This window comes from Idiotropiscis lumnitzeri, chromosome 3, assembly GCF_059441095.1.
Source record: "Idiotropiscis lumnitzeri isolate Australia: NSW breed Sydney's pygmy pipehorse chromosome 3, RoL_Ilum_1.0, whole genome shotgun sequence".
NCBI lineage: Eukaryota > Metazoa > Chordata > Actinopteri > Syngnathiformes > Syngnathidae > Idiotropiscis > Idiotropiscis lumnitzeri.
This window is the reverse complement of record NC_142393.1, coordinates 23,278,913-23,303,859: the sequence shown is the minus strand read 5'-3', so window position 1 is coordinate 23,303,859 and position 24,947 is coordinate 23,278,913. Positions and strand designations below refer to the sequence as shown.

At 40.6% G+C, this 24,947-nt stretch overlaps 1 protein-coding gene across 4 annotated transcripts in view; it reads right to left on the bottom strand.

Annotated features, from left to right (window-relative positions):
• The window catches only part of LOC148340482 (sodium- and chloride-dependent taurine transporter-like), a 26,981-nt gene extending 2,034 nt beyond the window's left edge, over positions 1 to 24,947 (bottom strand). The window contains exons 1-15 of one of the 4 annotated variants that reach the window (XM_088290462.1): positions 24,776 to 24,947; positions 18,830 to 19,059; positions 18,610 to 18,744; positions 15,708 to 15,942; positions 15,428 to 15,560; positions 15,000 to 15,134; positions 13,603 to 13,706; positions 13,338 to 13,462; positions 10,837 to 10,949; positions 7,750 to 7,887; positions 7,310 to 7,412; positions 5,317 to 5,417; positions 5,067 to 5,237; positions 3,289 to 3,443; positions 111 to 1,163 (exon numbers count right to left, since the gene is read on the bottom strand). In XM_088290462.1, coding sequence (XP_088146588.1) covers positions 1,088 to 1,163; positions 3,289 to 3,443; positions 5,067 to 5,237; positions 5,317 to 5,417; positions 7,310 to 7,412; positions 7,750 to 7,887; positions 10,837 to 10,949; positions 13,338 to 13,462; positions 13,603 to 13,706; positions 15,000 to 15,134; positions 15,428 to 15,560; positions 15,708 to 15,942; positions 18,610 to 18,744; positions 18,830 to 19,058 — 1,953 coding nt within the window. In that variant the 5' untranslated portion in view covers position 19,059; positions 24,776 to 24,947 and the 3' untranslated portion in view covers positions 111 to 1,087. Of the gene's footprint in view, positions 1 to 110; positions 1,164 to 1,940; positions 3,444 to 5,066; positions 5,238 to 5,316; positions 5,418 to 7,309; positions 7,413 to 7,749; positions 7,888 to 10,836; positions 10,950 to 13,337; positions 13,463 to 13,602; positions 13,707 to 14,999; positions 15,135 to 15,427; positions 15,561 to 15,707; positions 15,943 to 18,609; positions 18,745 to 18,829; positions 19,060 to 21,082; positions 21,246 to 24,775 lie in introns of those variants that run through there. The other 3 variants (XM_088290461.1, XM_088290463.1, XM_088290464.1) reach the window with 3 other exon arrangements.

The window sequence follows — 24,947 nt, the reverse complement described above, 5'->3', positions numbered from 1 at the left end:
TTTTTTTAACCACAAGTTCGACCTTAAAAAATACCTCATTCTTCATGAACCACCATCACAACCCAACATGAAAACAATCCAAGGCCTCCGGGTTCATTAAATACAAGACCTTAAAAAAGTATTCCTTTATTGTATGACACTGTGATGTTGTGTCATTTCAACATGAACATGCTGCTTCAATAGAGGAAACATTTTTCATCAAGAGATTCTTAGAAATCAAATACATTCTACTGTACAAGCTTTATTCTAATTAGTGTGACTGTGTTTTGCGTTGGCTCCATCATGTCAGTTGATAGTTCAGTTTGTCATCTTTGGCCTGACATCGCTCAGTCTTTAAGTTGTTAAACTTTCTTCGATATCTTCCGCATCCAGCCCCACTCACTGTTGTTACTTTTTTCCAAATAGAAATACTTTCGCACTTCCGTGTCCTGTCTGCTCCTGGGTCTAAATTTTGGTCCACACGTAACAGAACCTTCGGACTTATCAAGGACCCATCCGACTCGGACGCAATTTCCCAAGCAGTCCACACTCAGGCAGCACTGTGTGGCAGACATGAGCAACGCCTGGGAGACACGATGGCATCGATTCAGAACTCATCCACCAGCGTCAACACAATGGCTGGCTGGCCAATCTCCAGTGCTTTGCCGAGGACGTCACCACCTGCTCAACCCATCCCGCGACTTTGAATCAGGACGCGATCATCTCAGCTGCTGCTGCTTTTTACCATGAACCCAACATTCTGTCACTCGAACATTATTCCGGGGAGGTTCGGAGTTTGTGGCCGATTCCTGCTGGACTATTTCTTTTTCTTCAAGCAGCAACCTAGTTTGTATTCGGACGATTGCACTAAGTTAGCCGATGTTAGCAACTTGCTTTGGAGAGGAGCAGGAAGGTGGGACAATTTCATGTGGTAGTCACAGTCGGAGACGATGGAATCATCTCTTTTCGTTATTGTTCGGGTGGGGCATGACCTGTCCTTGATCCAGCGGTGCACACCTGCGGGCGCCACCCATCCCTATTCGGGCACTGCACGCCTGGCGGCTGCCACCCGCCACTGTTCCGGAAGCGTATGACCCGCCACGCAACCCTACTCTTGAGGCGCAAGACCCGTAGCCACCAGACAATCCTGCTCTGGCGCCGGGGGGTGGCAAAATGTTTTCTTCCTGAGGGCGTAACAGAAAATAATTGAAGACGGAAATAGTATCACTAATGGATACATTGCTGCTTTGACCTGAAATAGGTAAGTAAGTTCATCAAGTTTCACTCTGACAGTGGACTGCTCTTATCAAACGTTTACATCGAGCTGTGCATGACCAAAGATCAGTTGTCGTTCGTGTGTTGTGGCGTGTTTGCATCTGTATGCATGCGTTGTGTGTGTGTGTCTCATTCCTTCCCTTCTTTGTCAGCAAGACAAGATCCTGGTGATTGATGCTTTTAGATTTATAGTGGGTCATACACTTGACTTGAGTTTCAGGTCAAGTGTCAATGAGCTCCAACAGGGAGTGTGAAGAGTTGTATGAGTGGCAATAAGGGGGGAAAAAAGGTTCCCATAAAGATTATGTAGGACTTAAAATAGCAGAAGAACAGTAAGCAGAGCCCTTTATCAGGCAAGGAGCTATAGTGGGTAACCTCGTTATTTGTACTATCACCCTTCACGGTCCAATCAGTTTTGCTGTTGTTGAGCACAGTTGCGCTCTTTCAATTTATAAACATACTAAACTGTTGACTGGATATGCGCTCATGTAAGATATTTTGTTGCATTGACCCAGTTAGTGGAACAATGTGGAAAATCTTCATGTTACAATGAGATTGCATTATATAAATGTTTTAAACCATTCCGTTGATCTACCTAATAAAACATTTACTGTATTGTGTATTACACTGCAAGTGATTAGCATTTGTGAATGGATGACTAGAAAAGAATGATCAATTCAATCATGTCCAGGAAACAGTGTTTATTTGAAGTCTACGTGGAACGGATGCAATGCGCATCTGAATGGAGACCAATGGGATATACAAACATTACTTTGGTACATAAAGATTTTTAGTGGATGAAGCTGCGGGCAATCTGCATTTGTACGACTCCGTTAAATTGTGGCTTTTTTTTTTTTTTAAATACAGTATTGCGTTTTAATTCTGAGTAATTCATAACATTGAACATTTACAAGTTGCCATTCCTACGCTGAATATTGCACAATGTAATTAAAACACATTTCTGTGTTGTCACTGAAGTAATCAATCTGTCATAGTGTTTGTAAGATGTACAAAATTGTTACAAAAGGCATATGTGATTTACAAACAATTGCAATACTACTATACAACTGGCTAAAGTCGAGGTTAGAAACTCCAAACAAGAAATAAGCACACCTGCTGTTGAAATGAGCACAATAGAGCTGTCAGGAGGTTGGAAAAAAAACACAGTTCTACTGGCATGATTAGTTTATAGATTATGTATGAATCGAGCTGTATTATTTTAGATTCCCACACGTTCTATAGACTAGTATTTATTAACATTGATAAACTTGACAATTTATATGCTAAAATATTTCCTGCTGAAACATGTTGCATGTTCTACGGCAACACTAAAAACAAACACTACAACAAGGATGAAACAGCAATAAAGTGCAAATAGGTTTCCAAAAAGAATGCACTGAGACCGGCCTTAGCAGTCACTAAAGCATTGTACAAATACTCTAATATGTATTTTTCATCATTGCGATTTTGATCATATTTGCAGTTTTTTTAACAACATGGAACGTCATATGAATCTACTTATCATAAGATTTGTCCAAGGCCTTCAATAAAAACAGTGCAAATGCCGCATGTTTAAATGTATTATTATATACGGCAGTCTAACAGATCATGAGCTCACCTCTAGACGAGATATATTGTCATTCGGATGAAGGTGAACGCGCCAAATTAGCTCAGTAACAACGCTGAATTTAAGAGAAGTGAGAATTTCATTCCTGCTCTTTTTTTTGTCCGACACAAAAATTCCTCATCTCTCCGGAATCAATAAGAAGAAAGGTAGTAAACATTGAACATGTTCTACGTCAAATCTATTGTACTGCGTACGATCAGTGCGAAACTACAGCAATAACAGATGAAACATGAACAATATTGATATGGTAAAAAATAGAGAGCCAAAATCACATCAATATATAATTCTCCTCGTTGATAACAAACCACAGGATCTCTAAGGTGTCAACGCAAACCTAGCAACATTAGCAAATATCAGAAGAACATGGAAAGCACATCAATCTTATTCCTCTCACAGAGAGCGCTCACATGGTTGTTTCGACAATGGTGTGGGTGGGCTTGATCAAGTCGTTGTTCCCGTTGGGGTCCAGGGGCTGCGTCACATCGCTGTCTTTCGCCGCCATGTACTCTTTGGGCCGGGAGCTCACGCCCGACTTCGCCGGGGCCGCCACCGCTTTGATCCGCTGTATTGGAAGAGGACAAGCGAGGCCATTAGCACCAATCAAAAGAAGGACATTAATACAACCATCTCTAACTGGGTGACTCGACTGGTCGCCGGACCAACAATTAACAACCACTCAATTACATTCACACCTGCAGACAAACGAGAGTCTTCAATTAACATGCATCAATGTGAATATGGGAGGAAGCCAGATTATTCAAGCATGGAGAGAACGGTTGAGGCACTTGACTAAAAACTCAGAACTGTTTTTTTTTTTTTTTTAAATCATTATTTATTTATTCTTTTTAATTTTATTTTTTTAAGAAATGTATTCGACTTTGGTGCAATAAATGGCCATTTAATCATTTACAGTAGTAGATTTTTTTCTTTTTCTATATTTAAGAGCAATATTACAATACAGTGATTTATTTTGAAATATTATTTCAGTGGCCCTTTGATCGCGAAATTATTTTTTGAGGTGGTACTTGGTATAGAATGTTTGAGAACCACTGGTTTATAACATTACGGCCAACCTCAAAAGTATGTTTACCACATAAACCATTTGACAGCCTTTAATTTAAGCAAAACGTAGGAGGAAGGTGGAGATAGCAACTGAAAATTTTAGCTGAGCATGAAGCCAATAACCCTCCAATAGTTTTGAATTTTTCATTGTAGTTAATTTTGATCTTTTTTCAAATTAAGTTACTTTAAATCTGTTTTTTTAAAAGCTGCTTTGTCATTTTTGGTAATCACTTTGTTATATATATATATATATATATATATATATATATATATATATATATGCATATACATGCACACAAACACACACACACACACAGTCACGCACTGTATATACACAGGTGGGCATTTTACAAAATGTCTGTCAGTTGGTCAGTCCGTCAGAAGTTCGTCAGTCCAGAATAAATGCCTTCAAAATCAATGCTGGTAGTTTATGTATGTGAAATTAATTCACAAGGATGAAAACAAAGGACGGTTATCTTCACCCACCCCAATAAAATTATCCAATTTGTATTTTGCTCATGGATCAATCTAGCAGAAACAAAACACGCCCCAACCTCCAGCTCGCTCAACCAATCAAAGATTCTTCTCAGCTACTTTCATTACCTCACAGAAAATTGGAACAGAGCTGGAACAACAATCCAGGCAACAGAACTGAAGTTCGATATAAAACATTACTACAAAGTCATTCCCTTTTCCGATTAAAAAGAAATAAATTAGAACATGACAGCAAGTAGTGACCCTGCGGTTGCGTAATCTGAACTAGTGTTCGACTTACATTTTCAGAGTGCCCGCGAGGCCGTGAAAGTGTCTGAATTTTATTAAAGGGGTGGGTCAAGGCTGGGAGAGACTGCACCCAGGGAGAGTGGGGAGGATTCTGTCTGCTCGTCTATGATTGCATGTGTGAGCTTTTATTAGAAGGCAAACTGTGCACTGTGAGGTGACAGCATCGATTAAGCGTCGTCTACCAAGTATCTGAAGTCGTTCAACCCCCATTTGCGTAGTATTTAAAAATATATATTTTTTGGGGTGTTTTTCATGGGCTGCAAATTATTTCTTTATCATCTTTCTCTAACTTCTTTTGCAAGGTGATAAATGGGTAAATTCTCCATTTGCATCCACTCACTTCAATGAGGGGTCCCTCAGATTGCAAGATCTTGATGACCATCACCATGGGGATGCAAATCATGGAGGCCAAGGCCAAGCACCAGCCCAGGCCGATGGCCCAGTCAGGGTATTCGTACACTTTGTTGTAGGTCAAAGGCTTGTACTTGACCAGCGAGAAGACAAAACAGCCCTGAGGAACAAACACAATCGGGTATCAGATCAAGTCGCAACGTTGGCCACGTTTAATAACAACAAAGTGATGATCTCACCATGCAGAGGACTGGTGTGATGATGGTCCAGCTCCATTTCATCCACGGGTTTGGTCTGTAGCCAATCATATCCTCAACTCCATCGTAGAAATTATCAACTCCTGCCCAACATTGATAAGAACACATTGAAGAATGGCCTCCAACATAAGTGTTAACGTGGAAATTGTTTATGACTTGACAAGCTCTTATCTTTTTGTGCAAATAATATGTTGTAACAATCATATAGCGTGACAACCAACTGGTATGGCCCAGGCAGAATTAGTTCACTCGGTCATCCGGTTATTTTACTTCAACAACAGCACATTTATTAAAATACACTCAAGCGTAAATATTATCTAGGTTCAAAATAACATTTTCTTTAAACTCATTCACTACCAATCGAGTAAAAAAAAAAAAAAAAAGGATCTTTGACGTCTTTAGCCGTCAATGGCAGTAAATAGGCTCAGGAGCAATTTTGCGAATCAATGACTTCATTTGAGGAGCAATGGACTTTATGCATGACAGCTCTTTATGTATGTCCAGTGGGAAGTTTCCAAGCTACCAGGACACCACAGAAGAAAATTAACCTCATTTTTAAAATTGTGTTAACGTGGATTTTTGCATTTCATGTACCGCTACTGGACACTTAATAAATGGTGCAAAAATTATCTGCATCATCTGCACAACTGATCACTTTATCTCTGCTCTTATGACTGTCTAAATTGCTAGACAGTCAGTTATCAGTGGGGTTGTTTTTTTTTTTTTGTTTTTTTTTCAAACGGTTCAAGTTGACTTTGTAAGTTGAGGTACCAATGTATTTTATTTTCATTTTAAAATTGCTATGTAATTTTGGAATGCCCCATTCACCGTTTAGCTGACTACAGTGTGTGTGTGTAATTATTGGTTAATTATACTGAATAATTGTTTGTGATTATATGGTCCACAGCAAGTAATTTTATAAAATGACACATTTTAATTATGCTATTTTCATCATCTTGCGTACATGTGTCAAACTCAAGGCCCGGGGGCCAGATGTGGCCCGCAACCTCATTTTATGTGGTCCGCGAAGGGAAAATCATGTGCTTCAACTTGTTGCTTCTAGCACATTTTCTTCACTTTTAGCAACATTGAGATATGAGTTATTGCCATTTATTACTGGCTTCTGATTTCAAAACTAGCTTTGTATCAATGCGTTGTGTGTAAGTGATAATGTAAGGTGATTTATATGAGTTTGCAGTCATAACGGCCCTCCGAGAGAAACCAGAACCACGATGTGGCCCGTTCACAAAAATGACCGACACCTCTGATCTTGCGGAACATTTTGCATGTCCGTGAAATGGCTGTCCATCATGTTATTATGAAGTAATGGCTCCTTTATAAGATATTTTTCAGTGACAATACTGCGAGCATTTTGTCTTTTTTCAATGGAGGCTGAAACAATAGAAAGATCCAGAATTCACATTTAGCAGTTTTTGGTTTTCATTGTAATGGAATGTAACTGTCCACTCTGTCATGGTAAAATAACCACTCAAAAAAAAATGCCGAGACATATAGACTTCCAGCCGCATCGTCAGCTTGTAGTTAAGTTTCTTATTTCCAACACAGACTGGCGATGATTCTCATGTGGGCAGGATTATTCTGCTCGCTGGAATGGATGCAGGAGTTCAGAACATACAACTTAGAGAACGAGTCTTCCATGTGTCTTCCCATCGATTAATTGCGCATTATTTTTTGCCTTTCCATGCTTGTTTCGCTCCCATGGAAATATAGGTTGTTATTTTGGACTATGAAGGCTGTCTTTTGCTATAATCTAATATTGTTGGATGGCCAGTTAACAGCTAGTTAAAAAAAAAAAATCTACACGGTCACACCATCACCCTTTACAAATGGTGTGAACCGATCCACAAGGGCGCTTGTGTTTAAGTTCATTTGTGGGGTTTTTTTAGCCGTTCTTCAGGATCATTACTTTGCTAAACAGCTCACAGAAAACCTATCATGAGTCATGTCCACTTACCATAAACCCAGGCGACCGCAATGCATTCAAAAAATGCAACCCACAAAAGGCACACACCGCTGGCTGCATAGTAGTCGAAGAGTTGAAACACGTACATGCCACCCTGAGAAGAAGAATAGTGGAATCAATCGCTGCGCTGATGTGAGCGTGAGCAATCGCAGAGATGGAAAGCGACATTAAAACAGGGGTCGGCTGGGAAGTTGAATGGAAAGCACAAGAATGTTGGCGCCAGACCAGCTCGAACAGAGTTCAACAGGTGATGAAAGTTCATTGAAGTAAAGTTAACTACAATTGTTCCATCCAAGGATGCGCAGGAATGCGAGGAGAGAAAATGTAGGAAGCCATATTTGGTCGCGCCATGAAGGCCAGTGGAAAGTCAGTGACGTTATCGCAAGTGCTTCTCCAAATAGATTCATCGTCGGCTAAAAGTGATGACTTACCTTGGTTACCATGGCAAGTCCCAGGAGATAGCTCATGAAACACATGATGGCGATGAAGATTTCTCGCCGGTAACCCTTCCTGAGGAGGGCCGGATACAGATCCACTATGGACGTGATCTGTCCTTCCACTTCAACAAACTGCAAAAACAAAAAAGATCTGTTACTCAATTTACTTTTTTTTATGTTTTCCATTATCAGTGAAATAAATATGCTTCATGCAGTTTCTGTTAAGAGTTGAATTGTTTTAGGCATTTTTACCAGCAAGTATTAGTTTAGGTTTATTAGTGGATTATATAAAAAGTCAACACACCCTTGTTCAAGTTCGATTTTTTTTTCACACACGAAATTGAGACCAACATCCATTTCAGAACCTTTTGCACCATTGAGTGGAAAAATAAACCACTTTATTTCTGAAAAATTGGGTTGCACAAGTGTACACACCCTCTTGTAAGTGGGGACCTGACTGTTCATAATGAGCCAACCACATTCAAATAAAGAAAACCTTTGGGTTGACTTCCCCTTTAAAGATGGATCTAGAAAATCAAAATACATCCTAGGCTCACGAGCCAATCTTGCGTACCAAACATTTCTGTCGTGACCATGAAGTGTCGGGGGTTGAATATTCCGTGGATGACACAGGGGACAACGAATACATGTAAAAAGAAAAGCTTGCCGTCATGATCCGTGCCTGTCATGCCGCGTGTGTTTTTGTTTTTTCAGCTGTGTGGGCGTTCCTCCAGCGATCGTCTCGTGCCATGCCGTCAGCAGCTGCGAGACGCGCCCACCAGCCCCACACCGGATTCCCATTCACTCACAGATTACACTCACTATATAGTCCACCTACACTGACTACCCGGCGTCGGATTGTTATCCCACTTTTGCTCATGCTCATGTCCCCGTGCTTTGATCGTTATCTTGTTCAAGTGTTTCTTGTTGTCGCGTTTCTCTTTCATTTCATTATCAGCTACAGCTCGGCTCGTTTTCTGTTTTCCTTTTGTCGATGATTGATCTCCTCTTATCCTTCCGTGGTAAGCAATTTTCGTTAGTCATTTCCTTGCCTTTTGCAAGCGTTTTTTGTTCTATAGGTATTCCTTTTTTCCTGGTGTGAGTGCTCCACCAGCGCTTTACGTTCTTTCCGCCGATAGATTTGTATTAGTATATATTATAGCCGATAGACCCTCATAGTCCTAGGCCGGCATGACAGGCACGGATCATGACGGCAAGCTTTTCTTTTTACATGTATTCGTTGTCCCCTGTGTCATCCACGGAATATTCAACCCCCGACACTTCATGGTCACGACAGAAATGTTTGGTACGCAAGATTGGCTCGTGAGCCTAGGATGGCCGAGTGGTCTAAGGCGCCGCGTTCAGGACCCAGTCTCCCCAGGAGGCCTGGGTTCGAATCTCGATTTCGGCTGCCAGGATGGCCGAGTGGTCTAAGGCGCCGCGTTCCGGACCCAGTCTCCCCAGGAGGCCTGGGTTCGAATCTCGAATTTTAATTTTGGCTGCCAGGATGGCCGAGTGGTCTAAGGCGCCGCGTTCAGGACCCAGTCTCCCCAGGAGGCCTGGGTTCGAATCTCGATTTCGGCTGCCAGGATGGCCGAGTGGTCTAAGGCGCCGCGTTCAGGACCCAGTCTCCCCAGGAGGCCTGGGTTCGAATCTCGATTTCGGCTGCCAGGATGGCCGAGTGGTCTAAGGCGCCGCGTTCCGGACCCAGTCTCCCCAGGAGGCCTGGGTTCGAATCTCGAATTTTAATTTTGGCTGCCAGGATGGCCGAGTGGTCTAAGGCGCCGCGTTCAGGACCCAGTCTCCCCAGGAGACTTGGGTTCGAATCTCGAATTTCCCCATTGTGGGACTAATAAAGGGCATCTTATTGTAATTGGATACTGACTAAATTGTGATTATAATAAATATCTTTGTAACACCACCTTTTCGCGTGTCTGCGTTTGGAGAGTCCTGCTTAATCCTCCAGCTCTGCTGGAGGATCCTAACACTTGCTATATAAACGTTTTACAAAAGGAAGGTTAAGTAAAAAAATGTTCCTGACAATACAATGCTTCCGCCTCCACTAGTGCATACACGTTATCTTGATTAATATTGCGCTTGTGGAATATGACTTGAGCAACAAAGTGCACCCATTTTTATCCACATCAGGGGACGGCCATTTTGCCACTTGCGGTCAACTGCAAATGACATCCCAGTGCCTAAGGGCTCAGCATGTCAACATCACATGACCAAACCCAGAAACAGGTGAGCCATGACTGATCGTTACTCGAGCCCTTCAGCACTGTGATGTCATTTTCAGTCAACAGCAAGTGGAAAATGTTCGTCCCGTTAGATGGACAAAATTAGGTGGGTTTTGCTGCTTAACTCCACAAACGCGATATTAATCATAATGCATTGCTTAAACTCGTCGGGGTGCTTAGAACATACTGTACAGAAAATCTTAATGGGTGTAGTGCACGGGTGTCAGAATAAATTTGTGAACATGTCCCTTCATAAAATTAAGACAGTTAAGATTGAAAAATAAATTGAGATTTAATGGGAGATTAGCATTTTCACCCACCAAGTTCAAATTTTATTCTGTTTCACCGGAACTTTAAACTCAAGCAAAAACCCTGCCAGAGTTTGGCTTTTGTTACAGATCTTTGTCCTCTACCGGCAAGTAAACAAAATCCCCGGAGATTTTCTACTCCTTTGAACATTTGAACTGTGCTGAACGAAGATAAGATTATTTGTTTTCATTTCAAATCCACGATTCTATTAGAAATTTTAGTTCCATTCATACCTTTAGGATGTGGTCATTTTTGTTTGTTAGGGTGTGTTCTCTTTCTTAAACGTGTCCTTTTTGTGTGTATGCATAAGCTAGCAAAATGTACAGTATTATGTCAGAGCTAAAAGCTAAGTGACTGGTCAAGGTGGATACACAGAATATTTGGACTTTAACTTGTGTACGAGGGCGGCACGGTGGATGTCAGGGTTCGCACATTTGCCTCACAGTGCGAAGGTCACAGGTTCGAATTTGCCTTTTCGATATATTGGATAAAATCTATTTGACGCCACCTATGTCATACATTGAGCACATACCTGGCTGTCAAGCCCGAGTAGCAGCAGCATGATAAAGAAGAGGATAGCCCAGAAAGTTGGCAGCGGCATCATGGATACTGCTTTTGGGTAGGCGATGAAGGCCAAACCGGGACCTGGAGGGAAAACAGATTGGGGGAGGGGAGAAGAGGGGGTAAAGGACAGCGTTAACAACCTTTGTCTAAATTAAGTTTGGACGACGTAAGCATATTTGGGGGGGGGGGGAGTCATGAAAAAGGCTGAGCACGGTCTGGCACTCCCTGTAATCTACAGGAAATGTGACCTAATTTAGCAAACAGCTAAAAAGAATGATTGCATGTAGCCTGACCATGAAGGAATTACTACAGATGTTCTTTTGCTCCGCAGGTGTTTACTTGGAGGACAGCAATAAAGATAATACATGAGTCAGAATGCAAGCAATCCCTTAAACTCAGCCTCATTGAAGTAGACCATGTATACATTAACTTTAGTTTTAATTGATCGTATAGTTCACCTCGTCACTCTTATAGCGCTCATAAAAAAAGCAAAAAAAAAAAAACAACCTTCAATTCACAGGAGTGAGTACAGTGAAGAAATTCATTACAGCCAAGCAACCTTTACTTCCTTCCAAAAATAGAACAACAAAAAAGCCGGAAGCTAAATCACCTATTACGCTTTTATTATCTCACATTTACAACTGAACGAAATGTTCAATTACTGGATTCCAATATAATAGAAAGGCGCTTTCATTCACAGCTCTTTCATATCAACTCATCAGCTGCGCTCAATAAAGTCCTGTGCTCTCATTCAATGTTGGGTAAACGCGAGTAACACTGGCCATGGTGAATCATCTACACTTATCCTAAACACTTTACACCAGAGAACAAGATAAACCTTACAGAGACCCAAAACAGAAATTCTGATGAAGCAGAGTACAATGAAAACAAATCGTGCAGATCTAAAAACCTAGTAGACAAATATGCTCTTGAAAGTGACAGGAACAAATGAGAGTTTAGAAAAATAGAAAAACTTCATAATCCTTAAAGATTCTGTCAAATTTAGAAATTTGCTTTTCCATCCATTGAGGAGAACTGCTGAAAATGGGCAACAGTTGAAGATTACATATGTAAGTATGTAAAGGTGAAGACTGTTACAGTGTTGAACTGTTTTTTACCATGTTTTTTCCCAGATTTTTGGCCGATTGCAAAAACAGGGAAAGAGTCATCGCTCACTCACCATTTAAGAACTTAACACCATCATTTGCAACAAAATTAAAGCAGCACAAGTACAAATAACTTTCTTTGACCAACAGCACACTGAGCAATGTGGCCAAAAGTGACAAATAAATTGATGAAAGGGATTGCTGCAAAAAAATAAATACACGTGCGCATGCACAGTTGGCAACGCTGTTGCACCGTTATGTAACTCACATCAAACGCTGTAGGAAAAAACGCAACCCTCGTATTGGATTTTGAGTGTCCAGACAATACACCCTACAGTAATAATCTTTTGAACCACAAAAACATGGTGCGATTGTCAAGGAGGAAAAAGATGAATTTGTGCAGAGTGAACAGGATTGAAGACCCCTGCTTCAAGAAATTAACGTCATGGAACAAATTGTATTAATTTGACATAAATATGCCACCACATGTGCTAAACATGGTGGCAGCTATACGAGTGACTTGGTGAACTGCAGAACAAATTAAATGGAGTGAGTAGTAGTGAAGTTGTCTAATGTCACATGACAGGGCTGGATTGTAGTCATCTTTTTTTTCAACATCATCAAACCTCGGAGCTCTCATGAAAGAGCAAAATAAAACTACGGTACGTACACACGAATCATCCCAGTCATACAGCCACGATCACGTCATTCGAGGTCACAGGACCGACTGCGTTGGTGTTGAAGCCAAGCAAGAGTTGATTAACTACAGCAGCGAGCATGCTGAAAGGCGGAGCATCTCAGTCATAGAACACATGACAATGAAAAAAAATCAAAAAGAAAAAGAAATCCAAATCAGAAAGGATGTCATCCACTCCTGGCGAATCACGGCTTGTTAACAGAACTGGGAGTTGAAGGAAGGAAGTGGCGCATCACTGGCAGTGAAGAACTCATGGCCAATGATTGCACGCGAGGCCCAATCTTCTTAGCCGTGTCCCACAGCTACAACAGGAAAACGCGCAGCTTGGATGTGGGACACGACGACACAAATGAGCAAAAGGGAAGCTGCACTGGTGCGCTCGTTAAAGTGATGTCAACCCAATCCTCTGGCACCTGACCCACACAGGGAAATCTGCTCGTGGCGAAGTGAAGCAGGAATCACACGTGTGCATCACTTCCTTAAGGCTTTCTTCTTCTTTTTTTTTTTTTTCAAGGAGTGTGCAATTGCCGATACCCCTACATTTCAGCAGCGTTGGATTTTTTTTCATTTGATTTTGGACTGTATTTTTGGACAAATCTCCAATTGTCTTTTCTGTTTGGCAGCAGCGCCCACCATCACTACTGCCAGCACCTTGGACCCTCGTACCTGACTCTGCCACATCGGCAATGTCCACCCCTTGTTCTTGTGCCATGAAGCCCAGGACGGAAAATATTGCGAAGCCAGACACAAAGCTGGTACCACTGTTGAGGACTCCCAGCAGCAAACAGTCCCTATGTCACACATATGTCATGGAGGTTGTTAATGAACACAGACGGAACCAAAGTTCCCATTTTCTTTTCACGTAACCGTCTCGGACGCGTCACGACTACAGACCCGCCCCTGTCCCTCTTCCGGGGGAGGCGTCGCTCACCTGTAGCAGTTGTATTTGTATTTGTTGTAGCTCCCCAGTGACGTCATGGCACCCAAGCAAATGGCGTAGGAGAAGAAAATCTGGGTCCCCGCGTCAATCCACACCTTTGAGTCGGGACAAGAGCGGGCACTTGATAACTAATACATCCGAGTATTGAAGGAGTGAATTTACTCATTAGGTGATAAAATATCTGCCAATGTTTTGTCATTTTTTTAAGCACACTCAACTGCTCTGGCTGTGATTCAAATCTTTAAGTCTCCAGGACCAAAAAATAAGTTCATTATAAATCTATTGATTTAATCGGACAATTGATTGGTTATCGAAATTTTATCCTGCCAAATAGTTGAATCCGTTACAAAAGAATTCCTCATCAGTACGCATACTGAATATATCAAATGAAATTTCCCTATTGGAATGAATTGAAAAAACAATTTGTTCCAGCCCTACAAAAAGTGTTGTCATAAAAAAATTTACTTGTTTTATCAAGTGAAATGTGCCAAAAGTCATGCACTCCATGAACCTTGTAAGTTTTTTCATTTTGTAATCAGCAGCAATGGTTCAGTAGGTCAAACCGCTCCCCCTTTCATCAATTTAATTTAATTTAAAACTTTAATGTTGATGAAATAAACATAATTTAATTTAATCTAATTATCGAATAAATTACATTTTTAAATGATACTTATTTTGCACTCATTTTAATAATTGTGTCATTATGAGTGAAAATTAGGCTGGGAAATTGAATGATATTCTTATAAAAATCTCCATGACCTCTCTAATGGCAAAAAAAAAAAAAAAAAGTCGCTACGCTAGATTACATGATCCCAAAACACTGGCCTTTCATTGGTCTATAATCAAAGATACAAATAGCCAGCCAGCTAATAACGGCGCACACATGGCGGCCAAAAAAAAAAAAAAAAAAAAAGTTCTCTAGCGTGGATGAGAGCAGAATTATCCAATAACTTCAGAGTGTCCCTCTTTTTTTAATTTTTTTTTATTTATTTATTTATTTATTTTTTTTATTTGTTGGTTTGATTTTATGTAGCTGACCTCCAAAATGGGAGCAGTATGGGAATATAAGTTATTTTTACCGGGAGAAGGGAGGTGTTTTCAACGTTTTTTTTTCTCTGGTCTGAAACCAGACGGTTACAGATTTTTTCCATGGGACTGGGATGGGACGGGAGTGACAATTTACTCCCATGTCACGCTCTATTCCGAAGCTTGTTAATAATTACAAATTCGGCTGGCTACACAATCAAAAATTAAACCAAACGACAGCTCCTGACTGAATAAATAAAGAAATAATTAAATTGGGGCACTCATAAAACAAGGTTAATAATTTGTTTGTATGCGGCAAAATTAGCCAAAAAAAACACATTTTCAATCAATTCCAGTGTTACCTCTGGGTCCTGCAGGCGAGTCAAGTCAGGGTAAAGGTAGAACTTGATGCCCTCCGATGCCCCCGGCAGGGTCACTCCTCGTACGAGCAGCACAATCAGCATCACAAACGGGAAAGTTGCTGTTATGTAGACAACCTAGACAAGACAAAAGGTGTCATTACAGTCCAGCCTTGCCAAAACACACATTCCTACCAGGTCTTACGCGACATTAGCCATTACCCAACTGTCTTCACAATCCAGGACAAGATAAGACTGACATTATCAGCTAACAAGTGAACCACTACAGGTAATAATTCAACAGCAAACCCATAAATACTTTTAAGAGAGTTCATTTCCTTGCTGTCCTGGCCCAGTTTATGGGGGCACTTTTGAGGGCAAACGACATACAATAACAATCATAGCCCACGTCCCTCCATCTCCTGACTTACTTTCCCAGTCGTCTTGACACCCTTCCAGATGCAGAAGAAGCAGATAACCCACACCGCCAGCAGGCAAAGTGCCAGATCCCACTTGAGGGGCCCGATGTCTTCGATCCCGGAGGAGATGCTCAGGACGTTGCGTCTGGACGGAATACACGTTACATATTAATTGATAGCTTTCTTTTTACTTTTCAAAACCAGCCAAGGGACTTGAAATGCTAAAGCACCATTATTTGAAAAAATGATCAAATAAGGTCAAGTGTGTGTCAGCCAGTCAGTAAATACTTACTCCCAGAATTCCGTCACAGGGGAGGTAAAGTTGGTAACGTTGGCCATCAGCCAAATGGACTTATTCTTTCGAATTGTGTCCTCCACGCACTGTTCTGTGTTCCAGGGCTGTTTGCATTTGGCCCAGGGGAGCTCAGGCTGAAAGCACTGAAAAAGGTAGTAAAGCCCCCAGGCCAAGATCACGATGTAGTAGATATTCAGCAGGGAGACGATCACGATTGAGGCATAGCCAATACCTGCAGACGAGAAAGAGACAATTAAAAGCACCGTTACATGTGAGTCACTGCTTGCCACTCAGGTACGCCAGCTCAAAAAAATATCCAATTGGCACAAATCTATTCATTACGTAATGCATTTATATAGCCCAGATAATCTTCTGAAAATGATTAAAAACCAAATGATGATTGGAAGGCTACATACAGTAGGCCAAATAATAAGTGATATTCATTTTGGTCTTAATTTGGCCCACATCGTCCACTGAGGGCTGGATTGAAATGAATCCACGCTCACCATAACGGAACGTATTAGATCACCTATAGAAAGTTGTCACGTTCACCAGATTCCACACCTTTAAGAAGTAGTGCTACAAAGATGTCAAATTGGCAAGCACCTGCTATCATATACGGAGCAAAAGCTCCGAGGAATGTTTCCACAATGTTGCAGGAGCCTTGCCACGGAGAATGGCGGAAGCTCTGAAGGTATACCGAATAAAATGTCCGACGTGACGCGACTTCTAACATTACCATTACTCGTCAAATTGTCTTGCCAGATAATGATCTCCCGTTTTAGCCCCGTCGTCAACCTCCACCTCCTCCTGAGGGAAAATTTGGCTCTTATGCTGAGAAATTCTTCCACGGAGGCTAACTTTGTCAGTGGCAACCATAAAACCAAACAGCTGTGGAGTGATAACTTGCTGTGGATTTGACACTATGCAGCTCAACACCTTTCACACACTTGTATTCATTTGAGCCACTGTGAAAGCGGCTCCTCCTTATTTGAGTTCATGTGCAGCGTGAAAAAATCTTTGTATTAAATGTTGTCGCTTTTAAGGATGATATACCCGTGCAATGTTCATGTGACGCAAATGCATCCATCTGTTCACCAATTCTATTGCCATGCTTTTTAACAGATCAGTTTAGTATTATATGTCTTCTTTTTTACAGCCTTAATCTTTATATTTCATTTCTCAAAACAGCGCAGTAACGAGGTCGAACTCGCTTGGTTAAATATGTTTGTCTAAACAGTGACAAATTTCCAACCTTTCCCAAAATGAAGGTGACGCTGAGAAATGTTCCCAGAAGGCTGTTGGAGCATTTATTCCTGCACATAATAGCAATTTGTGAACAAGTTTCTTATTCATTTCAATCGTGGTGTTGACTGTTACTATCTTATCGCTGGCATGTGGGTCAAAGGTCAAACAACACCCAATTAGAACGGAGAGGCCAAGATATTTGATCTCATTTTGTTTTGGTTTGGCTTTTGATTTCTCAATCGATCTTGACTGAAATTGTTCTCCCCGCTGAGTGATTCAAGTTCCAAGGGTTAACGGCACAACTAGGGAGTGAAAAAGACGTCTGTGTAAACAAAGCGCTGTTGTTAAGCAACTCATTACTACTCGCGACCGATTGCCATTCACACAATTGAGGTCAATGAGGGGCAAGCATCTAGAAAGATTTTCTGCTATTTTTGGATGACTTCGCTTTGAACCTCGACGCACAATTCCCCCGTTCCCTCTTGCTCGTCCTTCAGCAGTTTCATACAAATCATCTTTCAGTCTTTGACACCTCGGCATGCCAAATGCAAACCGATGTGAATGTGACAGGTGATAAAAAGCTATTAAGGTGGGCTTGATGTGTGATTGGCCAGTCTGCGGATGCACGCAGACGTTCTCTCGAAGCTACCAGACGGACAGGCGGCAATGTCTTTACAATGTCTCATGTGAACATGACTATGGAGGAGTGGGGAGGGGGGGGGGTTTCAAGGGGACACAGTGCTACTGTCTACGTGTTTCACCGAACTTGACCAAAACAGCATGCTGCAGTCTTCCGAAATCCTGAATGTGAAGTGGCAACACATCATGCAGAGCTCATTGCTAGGCAACTTGTCTTTTTTTCCCCTGTCTTGTCTGTTTCCATGACAACCAAGGACCCATCAATCTATTATAAACGCGCGCAGACACACACAAGCTGCAATGCATCATTCGTGTCTTGGTATGTGCTCATCGGATAATGACGTTAAGCTCATTAATTGAATTCATCTTCACTGCTGATTGTATATTTAAGATCATGGAGTAAAATTGAGCGTCTTTGGGGAAAATTATTCTTTGGGGAGGAGGGGATTTACATCAGAGAATCAACTTTCACGTCGTTCACCTGACGTCCAGAGATCAATTTCCTGATTGACTTTGCTCCGAAAATCAGTATTTGTCAACATTTATTGAGTCAATGTATAAAATTATCCATTTAAATTAGTATCTTACTGTGCAGAGAAGTTTTGCGAGTGTTTGTGCACGTAGCAAATGTTGGCTTTTCGGTGTCCAAAAAAGGTTAACTTGTGTCAAACAATTTTTCGACATGTTCAAAACTTCTTTGCGACAACAAAAATTGTTTTCAACCTTTTAGAATCCCAGACGGAAAAACCAACATTTGCAACGTTCGCAAACACTCGCAAGAAGTCGTGGCTCAGTGAGATAAGCGCTTAAAAAAAATGTATACACTTGGCATTCCAAATGTGACAACACACTTGCTTTTAACTTTTTACTCTTTTCAGGTATCATGGCGCAACTGCAGATTTCTTTCGACAGCACAGCGACCGAGAATGCCAAATGTCGGGTAGCAGTCCGATCATTTGCCCACTTTGACTAACCTCTGATGAGCAGCGATGCAGAGTGTGTTTGAACTGACCAGTGAAGATGGGGCAGAGCTTGGTCCAGCAGGTGATCCCTCCTTCAGAAGTGTACTGGCCCAGTGCCACTTCCAGGAAGAAGACCGGCAGGCCTCCCCCGAACAGGAAGATGAAGTAAGGGATGAGGAATGCACCTAGGTGACGTGACCGACACAGCAACCTGATCAGATGACTTCTCCTTACTTTGAACACTTTCTCTTTCGCGCATCTGCTACCTACCTCCACCGTTCTTATAACAAAGGTAAGGGAAACGCCAGACGTTCCCTAATCCGACGAAGCCTCCGGCTACGGACAAGACAAAGTCGAGCTTGCTGGCCCACTTCTCCCTCTGCGGAGCCTTGCCTTCGGCCTCGTCTTCGGGCCTCGTACCCGGGCTCTTCCCCGGTGAGGGTTTCAATGTGTCTTTGTGGAAGTCCTTCAGGCATTGAAGCTTCTCTTTTTGGGCCATGCTGCGGAGAAAGGGAGAGGGAACAGAAGACATGTAGAGTAGATGGACGCAGGCAGAGGTGAGCGGGACGAGGCGCCGAGCATTAGGGAGATAATACCGTCTCCTGATTGCGTTACAGAGTGCTGTGTAATCACTGGGTACATGATATTCAGTGGCATGGCGCTAATCTTGCTAATCTGAGCAGCTGATGTGTGGAGGTCATTCAAGACTTGAGAATTGTTTGGGTGGCCAATTCAAATCGAGACAACCTGCATTTTAATATCAGTCGCCTTTGGGGCAAATTCTAAAATCGGTATCAGACTGTAATAGAATTTTCAAATCGCAAAAGGCTGCGGTTTTGAAAAAGAAAAATCATTTTGGTCGCTTGACAGGCTTTATTTTTTTTATGTGCATGAATATTTTATTTATTTATTATAATGCCTACTTAAGTCCAGTGCTTAAAAGCAGTCCACATGTTTCCGGAACTTTGTTTCATGAAACATTGAAGTGACGCAGTCAACACCTAAAAGGCTGCAAGTCAAACAATTTTAATTGTATTCGATGAAAAAAATAAGTTTCATTAATTCATGGTTAATTTGCCTTTAATTTAACATAATATAATATTCAATGTTTATTGCAATTCTGATTGATTGTTTAAAAAAAATTCATGACAAGAAGACGTTGAAAAAAATTAAATGGCATGTTAAATGTCAATACAGATGGGGGGGGGGTAGATTTTGACTTTCGGGCAATGAGATTGTTTTACAAAATTGTTGAGCCCTCGTCCCGATTAACCAATAAAGACGTTACTGAATCGAGTAACATTTTTATCTGTACATTTTGCGGGTTGAATAGCAAGGGGAATTAAGACATTCTGCACTTAAAAGCTGACAAAGTTGACATTTATCTCATAGGTCCAAATTTAGCCCGCTTACTCACAAGCTTACACTAAGGTCAATCGAGTGCTTATAATGGAAATTTCCAGGAACGACGGGATATATTAGCGACTACGTACTACATCCATTTCTCAACCTCAGGCAGTTAACCTCTTGTGAAATAGGAGGTGAATGACTGCTGGCCAAGGTTGCGTCAAATCAAATAAAAGCAGGACAATAATAAATAACAGCCACCTTACAAATGACAACCATCAAACTTCAAACATTCACACTGAGATTGACACGTTCGTTCACCTCAATAGTCTTCTGTCCAAGTGTGAGCACTGTGTCATCATTTTGTGGCATTTTTCTCTCCTCGTTATGCATGACAAGTCAAACTGAGTAGCTTTCCATTCTCCAGCCTCATTACATAACTCAATCTCACCCACACCGTTTCTCATCCTCTCGCTCCCTTTCCCCTCTTTTGCTCCTGTAAATGTTCCTGCACCTGCTTGCATGACTTCTGATGCTGCATACTAGATTGGAGTTCATTCAAACTATCTTTGTGATTTCACACAATTCATTTTCATAAACTCAGTTAAAACGTTCATATGTATTCATTTTAAGTCGTACAATTTTATAGAAGCCGCCACTTCTATCTCCTGCATGACAGTTGTGAAAGCAATTTAAAAACACACTTAAATGGACGTCAAAACCACAAAAATTTTAAAAAACTGTTATGAATAAAATGTTAAATTAAAATAAAAAAAAAAGCTCATTTAAAATTAAAAAATAAATTAAACTGTAATGTTAAACCTTACATTCACGTGATATTAGCCACGGAATATTAAAAATACGCTATAAATAAATGACAGACCACGGGAACACAAAAATATAATAAAAAAAAAAACTAATAATTTCTGACAACAACTATTTTTATTACGATACCAGCTTTACGTCTTTTCCCATCCCGCGGGAGTTTCGGTCACTTCTGTTGTGGCTGTTGCAATAGCGCTGTACTTTAAAAGTTGTTGTGCTGTGGCTTCTGAAGTCATGCCGAGATTCAGTGTTGTTGCCTTGCGGAGTTATCAATTGTTGTGACCTTTCTCGGCCACCGTATAATCTCCCTAAACATCACATTTTCAATTGAAGACAATAAAGAAAACTTACATTTCCTTCATGGCTGCAACAATATCAAAAGTTTGTCGTCGTCAGCTGTCACCATTCCTCTGTACTAAGTGCATTTATGCCAGCTCGGGTCACTCCAAGTGGATCTGACAGCAGGGCACGCCCCGCAGCTAAAGACAATTAAATCCTAAACAGGGATTGGACGGAGCCTTGCATTGACAGACAACTCAGGTACAAACATGGGAGACTGTAAATTTCCACTTCCCACTGCTCTCTATGCCACCCCCTCCGCACAAGCCCACACGCGCACACGCACACACACGGACACTCACGCTTCTAATTCGAGTTGGAGACGTTGGAGAGGGCTCTCTCCCCACCGGGCCATGGACAGCAGATACCAGGCACCAGGCCACAGGCCATTTGGTACCAGGCTGCTCAGAGAGCTCGAACCAGTCAAGTGACCGCCATTTAAAGACAAGCCTTTAGCATTTTTTGAAAGAAAGAAAGATTCCGACTCGTTGAATAGAAACAAGCGCAAGGTTTCAATTAAACACTTGAGCGATTTCAATTGTTTGTTTCTATGCCGATCCGTCAAAATGTGTCCTTAAGTGAAACCGGAATATGGTTCAAAAAAGCTTGGGGACCACACTGCTTTCAAAGGAATGGACCCCATTTTTGGGCTCCACTCCAAATTCCATTTCATCTTATTAAAAAATAATCCACATTAAATTCAGATGAATGAACAATGTAATTTAATGTTGCCATTGTGACATGTAAATTCAGAACATGCTCAAAATCTCTTTTACTGTATCTTAAAATGTATCACCACCAAAAGCAAGTACGCGAAAGGTGAGCCAACTATTCGCAAACTTGCTCTGCATTCAAGTTAAACTTTGCTGTGGAACTGACCTCATACACATTTATCTCTTATGTGAATTCCAGCAGCCACTGCTGCAAGATAACGAGCCAGGCAGAGGAAATAAATAATAAATAAATCACATTGTAAACAGAGGGGGTAGCCTTCACTCTGTAGACCTGGAGAACACTCACACAAGCATGGGGACAAACATGCAAACTCCACACAGGAAAGCCCGAGAGACATCCAACAATACTGGCCAAGATTACGCACCTTTTTTTTTCTAAATTAACTATAAAAAGACAATGTAAGTGTGCAAAGAGCAAAATATGGGGGCTTGTTCATGAGAATAGGCCATTATTTAGCAACACAATTCAGTTAGAACACTATCTAACTAAGCACAGAATATGAAGACAATGATAAAACATTTGTGCATATATTCAATTCGCAACAAGGCAGCAAATCAACAGCAGGCCATGAAAGAGGAATATATACGAGACACACGACTGATTAGATCAAATCACTTTTTGGGGACGGTAAAACCATATTTTTCATCTTTTATACACTAAAGATAATGTAGCGTATGGGACATAAAAAAACATATATCGAATTAATAAAAAAAGAACAGCACGACTGAGATACATTTTAAGAGACTTAAAACTGTCATGTGCAAATGTTTGAACATTTACAATAAGACCTCCACATTTAATTATTCTGCTCCGTTTTCATGATGACTGAGCGATATCTAATGAGAACATCAAACATCAGTGTGATATTGACCCGGAAGTCACAAGATTGACAGACTTATTAAACAATTAATTGAAAATTTGTTTGTGTGTGTCATTGATTCACAATCCACGGTCAAGTTAATGGGACACCTCGTATATACGAGTCACAAAATTACAATTGTAGTTCTGTAATCGTATTTATTCCAGTGTTACTTTGCTGAAAGAATTAACTACAATGCACCATTACTTGTGCTACACAATTGCGATTTCCGTCTGGGACCCATATTGTTCCATTTGTCAACTTGCTGAAATACATAATGTAAAATACTCCTGCAGCAATCCAAGTCCTATCCAAACTGCGTCCTGGAATTTTCCATTTCGCACTGAGACGTCACAAAAATCATCAACAGCATGCTTTCGCAGAGGGTCCCTCATAACACTCCAAGCATCACTATTAATGAACATGTTGCAGCAGTTCTGGTATGCAGACCACTTTGAGTCCTTGTCCTCCATTGTGCCACGACACATGCTTTATCATCATGTGCACTGTAAACAAGTCCAGTATGAGCCTATAACATAGCCTAATAAGGAAATATGGATGCAGATTCTCCCAGTCTGTTTAGACGCCATTCAATGCTCCAAGAGTGAGTCCACAGTGGCTGGCGTGCGACAATCAATTATAAACTAATAGGGTCCTTGACAAGATTTGCACAGTTTAGCAGGGGAACAGGAATCAGTGGAAGACAAGTTCTATCTCACTCTCACACAAACCCTCGACCCCTCTAAGCTCTGCATGACAACATAATCCATCGCATTTTGGCCCATGTCATGCTCTATGGACTACATTTGTTATGTAACGTTTTAGCTGTCACTTTGTCAACTATTGCGCACAGACAACACGAGCTTCACATTCATGTATGAATTTTTCTGACAGAAAATGTTGAAATAAAAATGTGATTTAAAAATTCCAAGGGTGCTTTAATTGCTTTGACGTAGATTTGCCACCAGTGTCAATACATCATTGTAATGGGAGATGAAACTTCAATTACAGTTAGGGCTGTGCAATTAATTGAAATTCAATTACAATTACGATTATTACACACAACGATTACAAAATTGGCATAATCGTAAAAAAATAATTTGAGAATGTCTTATAGTATATAATGTGCATACTTGAATTCAAAATGTGAGCGTTCTATTGAAATTATTTAAATGTTACAACTGTTCTATGGCAATTTATTTCAGCTCCATGTGAAATGCGAAATATAAATAAAGTTGTATTGTATTTTATTGTATAAGTATATAGCAAGTAAACATCAATGCACTGGTTCTTTCTACAAGGAAACCATTCTTGAATTTTTACATTTGCACCTTTTTAAAAAAATGTATATTTTAGATAAAGTAAATTTGATTTGTTTGATTATTTGAATAGTTTACCTTCATGTATATATTTTATTTATTTATTTTTTTACAAAAAAATCACAAACATAAAAAAAATATATATATCAGCTTTTGAATTAAATAAACCCTAAAGCGCTATTTTTACAGTTATGTGTCCAAACCAATGTTCCTTGTTTGAAATAAATAAGAAACTGAAAAAGCAATGGGGGTCTAACATTTTTTTCCACAACTGACTGTATACAAAAAACTAATAAAAGACGGCACAAATCTAATATTTACCTTCATATTTGTTTAAGTGTGGCTGTGCATTATATTGAATTGCAAGCAATATAAAAGAGTACACGCAAACAATGTTCAGAATTTTAAATAAGTTAACCCAGATTTTATCATGGCAAAAAAAGGTTATCAGGGTTATTAAAGGCCATTCCAATTAATCATAGTCTAGGTAAGAGCCGAGTCAATCAATCCAGTCATATTCTAAAAATAATAATGCAGAAATAATAATATAATAGCAGTGAGAAGTAGCTATTATAAGATGCTTCACATGTAAATTACCTAGATTCAATGGTCAAAGATTTTTTTTTTTTTTTGGGCAGCAGCATCAAAATAAAACACGGCATCTTAACGTCACAGACAATGAGCATGCATGACATCAAAGTCACCAATCATTAAAGCGTTACATTAAATGTCATCTGTACTAATGCCATTTTGTGACTTCACATGGAAATAAAAGCACAAGAACGTCTTTACCTGTACGCGGGGTGGCTTCTTCCGAGTCACGTTTATCACGTTCAATGTTGATTGAAACAATTAAGACAATTTACCCGCGTGACCATGACGCTCGTTGGAACCGCTTGCCTTAATATCAGTTTGAGTGGAAAATCACCAGCTTGTCAATGCAACAACCTCTTAAAGCGACAGT